Source organism: Neofelis nebulosa, chromosome 3, assembly GCF_028018385.1.
Source record: "Neofelis nebulosa isolate mNeoNeb1 chromosome 3, mNeoNeb1.pri, whole genome shotgun sequence".
Lineage (NCBI taxonomy): Eukaryota > Metazoa > Chordata > Mammalia > Carnivora > Felidae > Neofelis > Neofelis nebulosa.
In genome coordinates, this window is record NC_080784.1 from 2408058 (window position 1) to 2423466 (window position 15409).

A 15409-nucleotide genomic window follows, 5' to 3' on the forward strand; every position below is an offset into this window, starting at 1 on the left:
TTCTTACAGGAGGTGAACTTGAGGTCGAAGCAGAGATGTTGGAAGGAACCTTGTCTGTGCAGGATGGGGTCATGTCAGCTTAGGTGCCACCGTGGCCTCACACACAAGGAAAGCCGTCTGGTCCACGCGCCGACTTTCGAGCTGGCAGAGAGAGGCTGGGGGTTGCCGTGTGTCTCGCTCAGAGTGGTGCCACCCGCGGAGTGGTGGTGATCACGCAGACACCCCCGGCACCCTTCAGGACAGAGGCCCACAGGAGACCAGCCAGGCGGCCCCGTGCACTTCTGGGCCACAGGGCCGTGGCTGTAACCCAAATTGATCCTAGGGCCATGCCGTGAAGGCCTTCCTGGTGCCACCGTTCCATATGACATTTCCCAAACCATGTCCCACGTCCTTCCCCGTCCCGACAGAAGCCTGGGGTGTGGCCTGCTGTCATTGATGAGCTGTGCTGACGAGCACTTGTAGGGGAGTCGTGCTGGACGCATGACATAGAACACAGAACACAGATCACGCGTTTGCTCCGTGTCACCTGCTGTCACTGATGAGGTGTGCCGCGGGGCACTTGTAGGGGAGTCGTGCTGGCCGCGCGACGTAGAACACAGAGCACAGATCGTGTGTTAGCTCCGTGTCACCTGCTGTCACTGATGAGCTGTGCCGCAGGGCACTTGTAGGGGAGTTGTGCTGGGCGCATGACGTAGAACATAGAACACAGAAGGCGTGTTAGCTCTGTGTCACCTGCTGTCACTGATGAGCTGTGCCAATGAGCTTGTAGGGGAGTCGTGCTGGGCGCATGACGTAGAACACAGAACACAGATCACGTGTTAGTTCTGTGTCACCTGTGAGGCAAGGCCGCTCCTTCAAGGGGGCAGGGGTGGGGAGGGCCGAAACGATGCTCGGCTTGTGGCCTTCCTCTTCCTGGATGGGCAGGGACTGAGTGCAATGTGTAGCTGGAGAGCCACTTGCCGGTGGGGAGGGGGTTGGCTGGGCAGGGAGCGCTCCGGGGGGTGGGGGTGAGCACCTGCCCCACCCCCACCTGCTGCAGACACCGGACTCCGTCCCCCGCCCCCTGCAGGGCACCAGCGCCTGTCAGTGACCAGCCTGCTCGTCTGCCATGGCCTGCTCATGGTCGGCACCAGCCTGGGCTTCGTGGTGGCCCTGCCCGTGCCTCGTCTGCAGGGGATCCCCAAAGTGACCGGTGAGTGGACCCCTCCGCACGCACCATCCCATCCCGTCAGCTCGCTGAGCCTGTCTGCCTCCTTGCGCTTTTGCAGCCGGGGGGAGGGTCTGCTTAAACCGTGTAGATTATCTGGGGTTCTGTTTTCCCTTCTTTTCTGGCATACTCTGGACTGTCTGCTAATTGGGATCAATTCCTGCTTTTGTTTTTCTGCTGCTTCTGTTAGTGGCCCAGGGAGAATCTTCCCCCCAAACACGTTTTCATGTTACCTTTACTGCCACCTGTTAGTTTTTGTCGTTTTTGTGTGGTTTTGCTCAGTGGGAGTGGATGCTTTTTATATTTTATGTGGCCAAGAAGGAAGCCCAGCCTCTGGACAACGTGAGGTGTGCTTTTTTGCACAACGTTGCTAGGAGTTCAACTGGGTACAGGATTTTCGGGAAGCAATTTGGCATTTTAGATCACAAGCCTGAAAAGGCTTGTGTGTCTGGATTCAGGATTTTTCAGTTGAGAAATCTGCCTTGGTAAGCAGCCGAGTCCGTGAACAAAAACAAGATGCAAAAAAGATATTCGATACAGCATTCAATTTTTAGTAGCCCAGAATAGGAAACAACTTAAAATTAGGGGGAAAGAGATACTTGAGAAAATGGTTGCACTGCCATTTTGGTATATGATGTAGCCAGTAGAAATGGTGTTTGTGGAGAGCTTTAAATGATACACACAAAACGTCAATTCCATAAGTAAAACCAAGATCTCAAATTTTACGTTGATGATGTAACATCAGCGATGTGGGAAAAACTCTCAGAAGAGAAAGATTTGTAGGAAACTCACCAAAATGTCAATAAAGATTCTGTTTCTACAGTTTTTTCCTACTGACAACTTTAGAGTATTTCATGTGACATCAGACAAAAAGCTTTTTTTCTCCACGGGCTTTAACAGACTTATCTTTCCCTAAGTTCAGGAGCCACCTGTTAGCGCTAAGGATTCCAATTTTGTTGATTTTTTTTTTAAGTTTATTTATTTATTTGAAAGAGAGCACGAGCAGGGAGGGGCAGAGGGAGAGAGAGAGAATCCCAAGCAGGCTCTGTGCCGTCAGGGCAGAGCCTGATGTGGGGCTTGAACTCCCGAAACTATGAGATCATGACCTGAGCCGAAATCAAGAGTCAGACATTTAATTGACTGAGCGACCCAGGTCATTCATTTCTTAATCTCAGTTTTTATTCTGAGCTCTGTATTGCACGTACACGAAATTGCACGTAACCAACACATACAGGTTGGACTGTGCTGATGAAGCGGTCACCCTGCACCTGCCCCTGGCACAGGGGCCCCTCCCTCACAACATACCTGACTATTCTCCTGAGTCGTACACCCTCGTTCTGTTGATTTTTCTGTATAGTTTTGCCAATTTGTACCTGAAAAAAACAAACTTGTGATTTTGCTGTTTTTTTTTTTCCATTTTCTATAATTGCCTCATAACATATGACGTGTCTGTCCCTCTGTAACTTTTAGATCACACCTCCCCAGCTGGGGTCGAGCCTTCCTGCCCCCTCTAGGTTCCCTCCAGCACCTGCTGGTTGGCCACTGCCACTCACACCGGCTAAAGAATCCTGTGATTTAATCTGCTTTGGCCAAGGAGGGGTGAAGGTGAGGGCTAGGGCCTCGTGTCAGCCTTAAAGCATCTGGTGGCAAAGGGACACATGCTTCCCATCCTGGTCCCCTCACCTGAACCACTTAAAAAGTGCTGACACCCTGTTCCTACCTGACAACGTAGGGTCAGGACGTTCGGGGGGAAATAAACTTTGTTTCGAAAAAGACCTATAGGTAGTTTCTGACACGTGCTCTTGGATTAGGTGATGTTTTAAAATTAAATTCACGTCACTTTTAAATCAAAAAGTCCTTGGGGCGCCTGGGTGGCGCAGTCGGTTAAGCGTCCGACTTCAGCCAGGTCACGATCTCGCGGTCCGTGAGTTCGAGCCCCGCGTCGGGCTCTGGGCCGATGGCTCGGAGCCTGGAGCCTGTTTCCGATTCTGTGTCTCCCTCTCTCTCTGCCCCTCCCCCGTTCATGCTCTGTCTCTCTCTGTCCCAAAAATAAATAAAAAACGTTTAAAAAAAAAAAAAAAAAAAAAAGAAATAAATCAAAAAGTCCTCAATGTAATTAAAACCACAGAAGTAACTCCTAGAACTTTTTTGTAACAGAAAATGGCAGGAAGCTACTGGCCGTTTACTTAGGCATCTTGTTCTTAAAATTGACACATTTCTGGCATTCAAATTTTTGTGTTTTTTTTTTAATATTTTTTTAATGTTTATTACTGAAAGACGCAGAGTGTGAGTGGGGGAGGGGCACACAGGAGGAGACACAGAATCCGAAGGAGGTTCCAGGCTCTGGGCTGTCAGCACAGAGCCCAACACAGGGCTCAAATCCACAAACTACAAGATCGTGACCTGAGCCAAAGTCAGATGGTTAACCGACTGAGCCACCCAGGCACCCCTGGCATTTAAATTTTCAATCAAGACTTAGAAAAATTAAACATGTTTCTGTAGAGAAAGTGAAAAAGCATTTATACAGAGAACAGGAAAACAGCTGTTTCACTGCTGTGAAAAGTCCCCTGTGGGTGTCGGGGCGGAGCTGCTGTGGACGAAAACCAGGGTTGTATCCTAGCCCGTCATTCTGGAAGATTTCGTGGACTTAACTAAAAATCCACGAGATTGCGAGAAGCTGTTCTCGTGTTAACTGGTCAGTCGGTGTACCAGTCGTGTGTGGGATTCTGTGGTTTAGACGGGGGCAGATGCGTGTTGACCCCCTCTGGGCTGTTGCACGCGGTGATTGCTGAAGATTGCTGAATGACCCCTCCCCCCCACCATCCCCCAGGAAGAGGCATGGTCTCCTACCACGCACACAACGGGCCCGTCAAGTTCCTGGTTATGGCCACCGCCGCCCTCAAAACAGACAAGGACAAGCCCTTGGGCAGCCCACCACCCGGCGGGGACCCCCAGGACGGAGACCAGAAGGATGTGTTGCCGGGCGAGGGGCCGGGCCCCGGCCTGAGTCAGAGCAGCCCAGACGCCGTCTGGCTGGGGGGCTCGCTGGGCTCCGTGACCCACAGAAGCGATTTCTCCTCGTCGTCCGGGTCCCTGACCCCGTCGCAGGGCTCGGGCTCCCTGGAGCCCAGAGCGGAGGAGAGCGTCGTCTATGACCTCCTGCGGCTCCCCAGCATGTTGCCAAGCAGAGGGCGGCGGGTCAGGAGGGCGAAAGCCAGCTCGGTGCTGGTGGTGTGCGGGGGCCAGGGCCACCGGCGGGTGAGCAGGAAGGCCCGGCCGCAGCGCCCCGAGGAGCTGGCCGCCTCCATCATGGTCTGGCAGATCCCCCTGCTGAACGCGTGAGTCCGCGGCCCATCTGGGTGGCCGTGTCCTTGCGGCCAAGCCGGGCGACCCGAGGGCTGTAGCCGTGTCTACACTGGTTGAGGGTAAATCACGTCTTGGGGGAAGAAATGTGCAATACCGTCGCGGTGGTGTTTTCCGGAGCGGAAGCCAGCACAGACGCCCATGAGGGGACAGAGGACCAGGCCGGGTTGCAGCCGTGTTGGCATCCAGGGGCGACCGTGTGCTTCACGAGCGTGGCAGACCACGCGGAAACACAGACGCTCCGCACCCACTCGCGGGCCCTGCTGCTTAGAGAGTTCGCGGACTCAGAACTTACGGGGAAATACAGCTTATTCCGTCGTAGAGAAACTTATTAACAATTCCTAGAGTAACCTTACTCGATTCAGAGTCTCTCCTTTTATTTATATTGTATATCTTTAAATTCCAGCACAGAGTCCGTAACGCTGAAGAGAGCCAGCTAACGTCCCCCCCCGTCCAGGTGGTGGTATTTGCTTTCTGAAGTGAAGTGGGTTTTCCAAAGCGGCATAATGTGCGTGTTGTGTATTTTAACGAAGTAGTATTTTTGTACTGCCTTTTTTTTCTATTAAAAATTAACAGTTAATGTTTTAGTCAATATATCGTCTGTAACGTTTCACAAATAACGTTCGGCTTTGAACCAAAATGCTCAATACATTATCAACATTTAGACTCGAGCGTCCACACCAGAAGATCCTTCCCTCCTCCTCGCAGAGTATCAACACCCACATTAGAAATGCACGTTTCCCTCTCGTAGGAGATGCACACTGAGCGTGTCCTCAGCTCTTTCAGGGTGTTTCCCGCACCTGCTGACCTGGACCTCGGTGCCTGCTTCGAATATGCCTTCTGAGGTTACTCATGGTGCTAGAGAGTGTGGGTGTGTCCCTGCTGGGGTGGGACACAGGCCGGGGACACTGCCTCAGTGTGCCTCCTGCAAGCACGCAGGCTTGCATTCTGCGGTCACAAAGCCCCCACGCAGTTGAGGCGTGCGGGCGAGCAGTGGGCCCCATCCCGTGCAGCGTGGGTTTACGTCTCCGTGTCATACTCACTGAGCGGTTTGAGAACATTAATGCGGGCATCACCGGAGATAAACTTCTCAGCACTTTACAGATGACTAAAAAATGCTAATTTTATGACTTAGCCAAATATTTCCCAAGGTGCACATATACCCCCACGCGAAAGTAATCTTTCCCCAAGCTTTCTTAAACTGTTAGCTGCTACCTGAAGTCATAAATAAAGTCTTTTTATTTAAAAATACAGTATTCGAATTGCCTTTTTTCCCCATAAAACACAAAGGGGCAGTTGGGGGGGGTCTGAGGGGCCCTTTCAAGTTCAGGATGGCCACCTGCCGGCCTGGGAGTTTAGTACGAGTTCCAGAGACAGTCCCAGTGTGAGAGGAAAACAGTGCTGTGACTTGAGGTGGGTGCTGAGCTGAGACACTTCCAAGAGACTCACGTACTCGCCGTTTTACATTTTGAGTGATGTCGCAGGTTGAATGAATTTCGTGTAATACACGAAGACCGCGTCTGCAGCCCACCAAGCTCCGTAATGTCTGTGCGGCAGAAGCCGTGAAGGTTCTCGGTAGTTTCACGGGCCGGGGGAACGGAAGGACTCTGACCTGATACTGTCTCAGAAAACTCCAAACCAGTAGGTTTTCTTCTGGCGTAAATAAGGAGAGAACGAGACCGTACAGGTGGAGGTTTGCATTTGGGTTGTAACATCAATGACGTCATTAGAAAAAACCCCACGTGACGCCACATAGGGTGCTTCCATGGTAACGGTCTCGCTCTGTGAGGGGCTCTGGGCGCTAAGCGGCCTCTCTCTGGGGCCATAGTTGTCTCCCGATTCACCCGCGGCCCCCTGAGCTCTTCCTGGGCTCCAAGAGTTAGGGCCCCATGCATGGGCCCGGTTCGCAAGGAGCCTGGCACAGTCCTAGCTCCTCCAACTGGGGCTCCCCACCCTGCCTCCCTGCCTTGGGGTGAGGCCCGGTTCCCTCGGGCCCCTCACACCCCCTGGCCTGGCGGCCTCAGCGGCTCCGCGTGTGGTTGGCGCCTGGCCCCCAGCAGCATCCTGGGACCGCCAGGGTCAGACCCAGGTTTGGGCCAGTGCCGTGGATGGGTGCCCCCAAACTCTTAGGTTGGAATCTCACCCTGCAAGGTGGTGACGTCAGGAAGAGGGCGATGCTGAGGTGGCGAGGGTGGCACCCCGTGCCGCAATCAACGCACACGGGAGAGGGTCCCTGGAGAGCTCCCACCCCCTCTGCCGGGGAGGACCGCGAGGACAGCCAGAAGACACCATCTGTGAGCCAGGGAGCCCCCTTCACACACCGGCCCCGCCCGGCCTCCGCTCTGGACTTGCGGCCCCAAGGGGTAAAGCGTAGCCCCCATCGCCGGCACTCCCGTACCCCCCCCCCCCAGGGTGGTGCTTGTCTCTGGAGCCTTATGTGCTGCTGAAGTACTGGCCCGTTTCCAGAGGGGGCCCTTCCCCAGACAGCCGACCCCACGCTGGGCCCCTGTGGGCCGTGACCCGGCACCCGGAGACTTGCCCCTGCACGGCCGTCCCGCCGCCCAGGGGCCTCGCGAGCTCAGGGCTCACCCAGGAGGCCCCTCGTGCTCTGTGCTGTGGGGGATGGGGCCCAGCTCCCCCCACCAAGCCTGCCGAGGTGCTGGCCGAGGGGGAGGGACGTCAGTGCGGGTGGGGCGGGGCGGGGGCGAGACCCTCCATCACGGCCAGGGCACCCCCGTGTTAGGTGGGTGCTGTCATTCCCCTGAAGGGACCAGGAGCCAACCCGGAAGTGTGGACTCGTCCTGTGGGGTTGACTCTGACTGGTGTGCCTGCAGGATTGGTGTGCACTTTCGGGCAAGAAGTGAGGACATCTGGTTCTTGTGAACAGTTAAGGCAGGATGGGGGCTCCGTGTTCTGGGGTGGGGGGGGGAGCAAGTACGTCTGCAAATCTAAGTGGTGCCAGGGGTCCTGTCCTCAGGCTCCTTGGCACTCGGCCGCCTGCACAGCAGGGAGCCCCCGGGGTCTCCGTGCCCCGAGCCTGGACTGGACCTGATGAGGGACTCAGCTCCAGGAGCTGGCCCAGCCCGGGCCCAGCCTGGCTCACAAGCTCAGCGGATAATGGCGTGCCAGGAAGACTTAGGGTAAGAGACGGACACAGGGGTGTGACAGGGGCTGTGACAGGCACCTCCTGCCCCCCATCCTGGTTGGAGACAACCCCCATCTCCTCCTGCCCCCACCTCCTGTCTCCCTCCCCCAGCCCCGTGGGGGACGCCCCCACCTCCTGTCTCTGCACCCCCACCCCCCGTCCCGGGTAGCTGGACAGGGCTGGTGGCTCCGAGCCCCCCTCTCTGAGCTGACACGCAGATGTCCCAGAGTCCCCTGCAGGGACCCAGCTCTGACCTCATCCATTTGGACTCTACCCGCACCACCTCCTGTGTCTGCCTCTTTGGCTGGGAGCACAGCCTTTTCCGCAGTTTGAGCCTTTGGGGACGCCTGGCTTCTGAGATAACCCTGTTCCCTGCAGAAGTGCTAAAGACCCCGGGCCCGTGAGAGGCCCTCCTTCCAGCAGAGAGAGAGGAAACGTCCTAATAGCCTCGGCCAGGGCCTGCTGCCGCCCTCTGAACCCCCGGCCACCAACCCAGCAGACACACGGGGGAAGAGCTGGGCGAGAGGCTTCCTTCCAAGACTCCGGTGCCTTTTTCCTGGTGTGGTGAACTCGGGGCCTGCTGGCTGGCTTTCCAGGCAGCTCGGGGCCTGCTCTCCAGCAGCGTTTCCTTGGTCACGAACGGGCGACTCACTTCACTTTCTGGGGTATTTCTGACAGGCTGTACAGAAATGGGATTTTGCAAATGGAGTCCTCATATTTGATTTCCTAAATCATGTCCCAAAGCTGCTGTATGTCAGTATTTTGTGGGTTCAATCTGATAAGCGTGTCCTAGATCCTGAGGAAAGTGGGGTAGTTTCTAGCCGGTCTTCTCTCCTATAAAACGGACACAGCTTAAGCCCTAGAGAGCAGATAGTTTTCGGGTGACTTTCGGATTTACATGCAGGGAAGTGCGTTCTGTCCCGCGCCGGGGCGCAGGTGTATTGAGGGAAGCGAGGTGTGCTGCTGATGGTGGCCAGCCACCCGTCCGTGAAGGGTCCCCGACCGCACAGTTTCAGGACTGTTTCCGGCTGCCTGACACCGTTGGAAAGCACCCCCCCCCCACACACACCCAGCGTGGTGGTTCTGCTTCGGGGCGCAGAGCGCTTCCCCCTTTCCAGACCACATCTCTTTCACGCCTCGCCTGCAGTCCCTGGGCACGCGCACGCACACACACTCAGCTTGCACACTCGCCTCTGTGCTCGCCTGCGAGGGCCTGTCTGTGCAATGTTTATTCAGGCGGAAGAGGAGAGAGAGAGAGAGGCAGCCTCTCGGCCTGGGTCTGGCTTGAGTTTGCTCCCTGCTGCTGGCTCTCTCCGAAGAGCCTCAGAAAGAATTAACCCTTGAAAAGCGGGTTGGTGAATTCTTTGGTGCCTGACAGCTTTTGTGGGGTTGAAAGCACCCTTCTGCCGCCTCTTCGTGGGGGAGAATTCCGCGTTGGTCCTTCTAGGCGTCCGCATGGTGTGTCCCTCGCCCTCCGGACCTGCAGTCGGTGACATGGCCCCTTGTCCCTCCTGAGAAGGTGCCGAGCCCTGGGCCCCCAGCGCGGGAGGGCCCAGCCAGGGCAGGAAGCGGGCGGCCTGGGAAGCTCAGGTGACTTTTTCTCACCTGTGCCGTGAAGGCTGTGGCCCCTGCCTACTTGGCGTGGGGACTGAGCAGCTGTCCATGCGTCACAGGCCATCTTGCCGTACAGGACACTTTCTCGAGTCTGACTCTTGAAGCGGCGTTTCTCCGCGCCTCCTGTTGGCAGACACCACGTGGGCACAGCTTTGTGGTTTTATGAAAGACAGTCGCCGTGGGAGGTAGGGGGTCTGTGCCCCGTTGGGCGGTTGAGGACGCCACGGCTGGGAGAGGTCGGGCGTCCCGCCAGAGGGGACTGGGCACGGAGCCGCGGAAGCCGGACACTGATGACAGACAGCAGGACTGGGTGGGCCTTCGGCCAGGACCGGAATTTACCGGCACTGGGGTGACCGGGTGGGAACTGCGGGGAGAAAGGGAGAGGCGCAGACCCTTGGCGGGGACCCCGCTGGCCGGGATCGTGTGGGTGGGCTGCCGGGAGCCCAGCCAGGCCCCGGAGCAGACAGTCAGAAGGGCGGCCAGCGTACCCGCACAGCGGTGCCCACGGAGACCCGAGGCTCCGCGTGATTGAGGGGCTTTTCCCTCGTCTGGGTTGTCAACGCCAGAGATAACGGATCACCCGTACGAGCAGCTTGCTGGCTGAACGTGCCCACCAGGCTGTCTCCGGTTACGATGCACGGGGTCTCTAGAAGTACTGGTTCACACAGACCACCCGGTACGGAGTGCATCAGCTGAGCGTCACGGAGCCAGCCGCCTTCTAGGAGGATGACCAGACGTAGGCCGCGTGTGGTGTTCTAGAATGCGGTTTGAGGGCTGAGGCAGAGCCCAGGGCCAGGCGGTGATGAATGTGGGGGAGGGGAGCGAGGGGGAGGGCAGAGCTGAGGTTGGGGGAGGGGCGGGGTCCCTGAGGGTCCTGCTCTGGTAGGTCTGCTCCCGTACAGCGTCTGAGCAGAGCCGGGGGACCCAGTAAAGTGTGTCCCAGCCGCTGACAGGCGATTTCTAGAAGGTTCTGAGATGCAGGGCTGCTGGTGCATGGCGCGCACGCAGAGAGAGCCCTGTGCGCCTTGCTCTAGGTCGGTAAGTAATGGAGGAGTTATTCTTATGTTTTTCTGCTCATCAAAAAATTATTGCTTTTTTTTTTTCCTGTGGTGCCAAGTGTGTGGGACTCGTGTCCTGTGTCCAGTTCAGTGGTTCTCATCCAGGCAGGGTGGCAGGCGGGCCGAGGCCAGGGGGGACGCTGGACGCCCCGTGCACAGACGGCCCCCGGCCGACGGAGCTGAGGCCACACCAATTCTTCACGTTCTCCATCTCCAGGGAAGGTCGCTTGCTCGATTTCTTTTTTTGGTGTGAACATACGGGATTCCTGCTCTGTCCCCAGATGTCCCCGTCGTCTCGCTGCGTCCGCCTGGCTTTGGCGCTATTCTCGGCACCCTATTCTGGGCAAATTCAACGGGCGCACGTCCAGATTTACACAAACAGTAATTTTGGTCTCCGCACAAAGATTCACGACTGACTCTGCTACGGAATTCCTCAGAGGACAGGATTTCTCCAGACGAGGATCCCCCACCTGGGGTTTGTGGATCTCTAGGGGCCACAGTTGGCGATCGGGGGCTCTGAATTGCCAGGAAGCATACGCAACCCGTGTGCCGGCTGCTGTGTGTGTCTGCGTTTCCCGCCCCGGGAGCAGCTGGAGCATTCATTCTGCCAAAGTGAGCGACCAGAAGATTATTTGAAGCCACTGTCCTGGTTTGTGCCAGCATCCTGAAACCTCTTTCAGCTTTCAGGAAATACAGACGGGGGGCTGAGAACACAAGCTTTGACATTCAGACGGTGGCTTCGCGACTTAGGGTTTGCTGGCCATGCAGCTTCGGGCTAATTACCTCTTTGAGCCTCAATTCTGTCACCTGTAAAATGCAGGAGGTTGGTAAGATTTACATAAAATAACGGATGAAGGTCTCGAGTCAGTGCCTGGCCTGTGGTCGGGCAGCCGTCACCCCGGAAAGCGCTTGCCCTCTGGACCCCTGTCTCCACCACGCCGTCCTGCAGGCCATGGTTATTTTGATCTTCCCATGATTTTCTCACTTCTTATTGGATACGTTCATTCTCTCCACAAGGATGTGTTGCTTGCCTGCAGCGGGCCAGGCCCTGGTTGGGAGGGCCAAGGCTGGGGCACCCACCCGGGGCCATACCGCTCCGGTGCTGTGCAGACGCCTCTGCAGATCTCGCTCATCTCGGCGAGTTCGTGTGCCGGGCCGAACGACGGCCCCCAGATGCCCACATCCTAGTGCCCAGACCCCTTGTTGCCTCACACAGCAAAAAGGACTTAGCACATGTGACTAAATTAAGGATCTTGGGATGAGGGGATGAGATTCTATCATGGGGGCCCAGGCACCATCACAGGGGTCCTTGCAAGGGAGAGGCGGGCGGGTCAGAGAAGGAAACGGGTGAGGGAGAGAGCCACAGGGGCAAAGCCGAGGAAGGGGCTTGTGCACGCTGGAGAAGCGAGCAAACGGGGCCTCCCCTGGAGTTTCCAGAAGGAACCGGCCCTGCCACCATCCCGACTTTAGCCCGGGGAGACCCAGGTTGGGTTTCTCACCTGCAGAACCGCAAGCAAGAAATGTGTATTGTTTGAAGCTGAAGCCACAGATTTTATGGCAACATGTCACAGCAACCACAGGGAACCCGCACTGTCCTGTGGATTGAGTTCTTATCTGTGCAGGACTAGGCCACGCAGAGGTGCCGTCAGATGGCAGCCACGCTGGAGGCCCTGAGGAATCCTGCGGAGGCTTCTCGTCTTCTGCTGGACACCTTCCGGGGCGAAGGGCAAGATGGGACTGGACGGCAGATCGTCTGAAAGGTCTTCTTGCAACCGGGTGGAGGGGCACCAACCCGCGGAGTGACCATCAGTCCCGTGTCCCAGCAGCTCCCCCGGGCTGCTGCACGCTGAGCTCTGTTCAGGAGTCACCGGGTGCCGCCTGACCCAGCAGGGCTTACGTGGTTTGGAGCGGGCTCTCCAGGTGTGGGGATTGCGTCCCGACTTCCTGTTTTCTGCACTGTGCTCTGCCTGGATGGAGCAGGTGGTGGTCGGGGGTCTCTGAGACCTGCAGCCCCCCGGGTGTTCCCACAGCACGCCTGCTGCCTGGTGGGCCTCCAGTGCCCAAGGACTCAGGGCAGAAGCCAAATGCAGGCCCTGCGGCCCCAGGCCGTGTGAAAATGACACCTTACTGTTCTCCACAGTGGCTGAGGTGTGGTTTGGGGCCACAGCCGTCTCCCGAGTCCCCTGGCCTTCCCGGAGCTCTGCCCATGGCATCTTTTCTGCAGGGGACCCCGTGAACTCTCACGGCCCCACGGGGCGAGGGCAGTGAATCCCTGCAGCCGGCACAGTCCCTTCTGAACGCAGCCTCCTTGAACCCTCTCCCGTCCCCTTGGAGGCCTGAGTCCCAGGCCAACCTTGTGGCCGGGCAGGGAGACCCCTCGCTTGGCAGAAGAGAGGTGACGTGTGGGAAAGAAGGGGGCGTGAGAGCGGGACGGGCTGAGGGGACAGTGGGGCGACTGGAGGTTCAGCAGAGTCTCTGTGGAACTCATTCCCCAAACACACTTGTCCAAAGTAATCGCATTTATGTTTTCTTTTCCTTTCTAAGAGCAAAACGGTAGGCGTTCAAGGGGAAATAAAAGGCACGAACAACAAAGTCGTCAGGCGAGGATGTCTCTGATGACAGGCTGGTCCTGGCCCAGGACACCTGGCGGGCAGGGCGGGGACGGACCCTCAGCCAGCGGCTCTGGGACCTCGTGCCCACCGGGCAGCGGGGTCTGGGCCTGGCCTGGGGAAAGGTGGCGGACAGGCTTCGGAGAGGCCCCGAGTGGGCCTGGATGCAGAGCTGGGAGCAGCCCCCGGACGCGCACCGTGTCAGGTGCGACACAGGTGCGGCGGGGAGGCTCCCGTAACGCAACCGCTTTCGTGCGTGGACATTTCTGCCCATCTCGTCCGGCGGCTCCCGGAGGCGCCCGGCTTGGCCTTGCTGGAAGGGTCCGGATGATCGCAGGAGCTCAGTGCCATCGTCCGCTTACCCGGGGGTCCCCTCCCACGCAGGCTCCCTCCGGAGCGGGACCCCAAAGATGCCCGAGGAGGGGAGACACAGCAGGAGGCAGAGGCCTCTCCGGAGGAAGGCAGGGGGAGCTGGGAAGGCTTGGTGGCCCCGGGCCTCCTGCAGCAGCACAGAACGACTGTGAGCTGCGGGGTCCCGTCCCCTGCAATTGTGCCACGCGGCCCTTCCTCCGGCCGAGGCCGCCCCCTGCTTCCGGGGGGCTGAGCGCAGGAGTGGGGGGCCGAGGAAGCAGCGTCCAGCATCTCTGTAACCACGAAACCAGAGTATCGCACACCCGAAAGGCCAGGGTTCACACAGGCCCTCCGGCTTCGATGTCCCTCAGGAGCGCTCTCCTGGAGGGCTCCCGGCCGAACCCCGGAGCGGCAGGAAAGAGGCCGTATGCTGGAAGACACGGAGGCCCGCCTGGCCGGCCGCCAGATTCCGTGTCCACGTACAGACTTTTAATCGTTTATCCTGAGAGAGAGCCGGTGCGGGGGTGGGGGGGCGGCCAGAGAGGGAGGGAGAGAGAAAATGCCAGGCAGGCTCCGCCCTGTCAGCCCAGAGCCCGACGTGGGGCTCGAGCTCACCAACCGTGAGCTCCTGACTGGAACCGAAATCAGGAGTCAGGTGTTTGACTGACTGAGCCCCCCGGGCGCCCCAGATTCTGTGTATATTTATTGGAAATAGTTTAGAGCCCCTTTGTGACCACCCCTCCCCCATCCCGTGGCTACTTTTCCGCGAGCCCATTGCCCAGCCCCACGGGAAGTCGAGGTCCAGACAGATGGAGCAGGAGAGCCCAGCCGTGCCGCCCTGGGTGCCGTGGCCCGGGGCTTCTCGAGGACCAGCCGGCAGCCTGCTGCTCCTCAGACCCACATCCTCCAGCCGGGCCGGGTCCCCGAGTGTCCCCAGGCCGCGTGTGGAGCAGAGACGCGGGTGACATTTTGACAGAATGCCGTGTGCCCATTTAGCTGCGTCCCGAGGAAGTGGCCGTCTGTATTGTGTATCCTTGCCAAACTCTCCTTTGTCCACCCATTCATTTGTATCGTATTTTGAGAAGGCCAGTCCTCAACGGGTTAAAAACAAGGAAAACAGCCACGTGCTCCCCCACAGCAGACCGTCTGAGAGGCGAAGACCCCAGACCCCTGTCCTGCTTTCCCAGAGCTGCCTTAAGGAAGGGCCGCGGGAGGCCGGGGCAGGGGCCACGCGCCCTCCCACGGTCCGTAGGCCAGGCTGGCACCCCTGCGTCATGGCCTCGCCGTCTGAGGGCCGGAGCTCGCCAGCATCCTCGGCTGTGGCCGTATCGTTCCAGCCTCTGCCTCTGCCTTCACTCGGCCTCCCTCTGTGCCCGTCCACGTCTGTGACGGAGTCTCCTTCTGGAAGGACACGCTCACCTTGCGTTAGGGCCCGCCCTAACTCGCTCATTTCAGTTTGGCTGCCCCATCTCCAAATAAGGTCATGCTCTGAGGGGCTGGGACTCCAACATGCCTTTATCGGGGGTCGGGGGGACACAACTTGACTCATAAGAACCTTTAAGTTGGGGTTAACTGGATAAGGTGTCCTTATTTAGTTTATACTTTTGAGATTTCCTAATTAGACCTTTACTGTGTGAAAACTTGAAAAAAACAAAACTTTTTTTGCAGTCCCTGTGTTATCAGTGGGGAGACAGTAACACTGTGCTTCCATTTTGATTTTGGTTTTTGTCTCATTTAACCTTGCACCTCACCTAAGGCATTGCTGACATTGTTTTCTTTTTAACTGGATTTTTTTTTTTTAAGTTATTTATCTTGAGAGAGAGAGAGAGCAGAGGAGGGGCAGAGAGCAGGAGCGAGACAGAATCCCAAGCAGGGTCCTGGCCATCCGCAAGGAGCCTGACGTGGGGCTCGAACCCACGAATCGCAAGATCCTGACCTTGCTGCTTAACTGACCGAGCCACCCAGACGCCTCACGAGCATTCCTTGTGTAGTGAGAGAACTGTGCTGTAGAAGAGACTGATCTGAGAACAGCAGGCACCCCGCTCTGGGGACTGCCTTCCCG

The 15409-nt window shown here is 57.6% G+C and overlaps 1 protein-coding gene across 8 annotated transcripts in view; it reads left to right on the forward strand.

Annotated features, from left to right (window-relative positions):
• The window catches only part of ARHGEF10 (Rho guanine nucleotide exchange factor 10), a 108169-nt gene extending 103019 nt beyond the window's left edge, over positions 1-5150 (forward strand). For 5 of the 8 annotated variants that reach the window (XM_058719813.1, XM_058719817.1, XM_058719814.1 and 2 more), the window contains 2 exons: positions 1040-1192; positions 4038-5150. In XM_058719813.1, the coding sequence (XP_058575796.1) occupies positions 1040-1192; positions 4038-4549 (665 nt within the window). In that variant the 3' untranslated portion in view covers positions 4550-5150. The remainder of the gene's footprint in view (positions 1-1039; positions 1193-4037) is intronic. The other 3 variants (XM_058719811.1, XM_058719812.1, XM_058719816.1) reach the window with 1 other exon arrangement.
• Positions 5151-15409: the final 10259 nt, after the last annotated feature.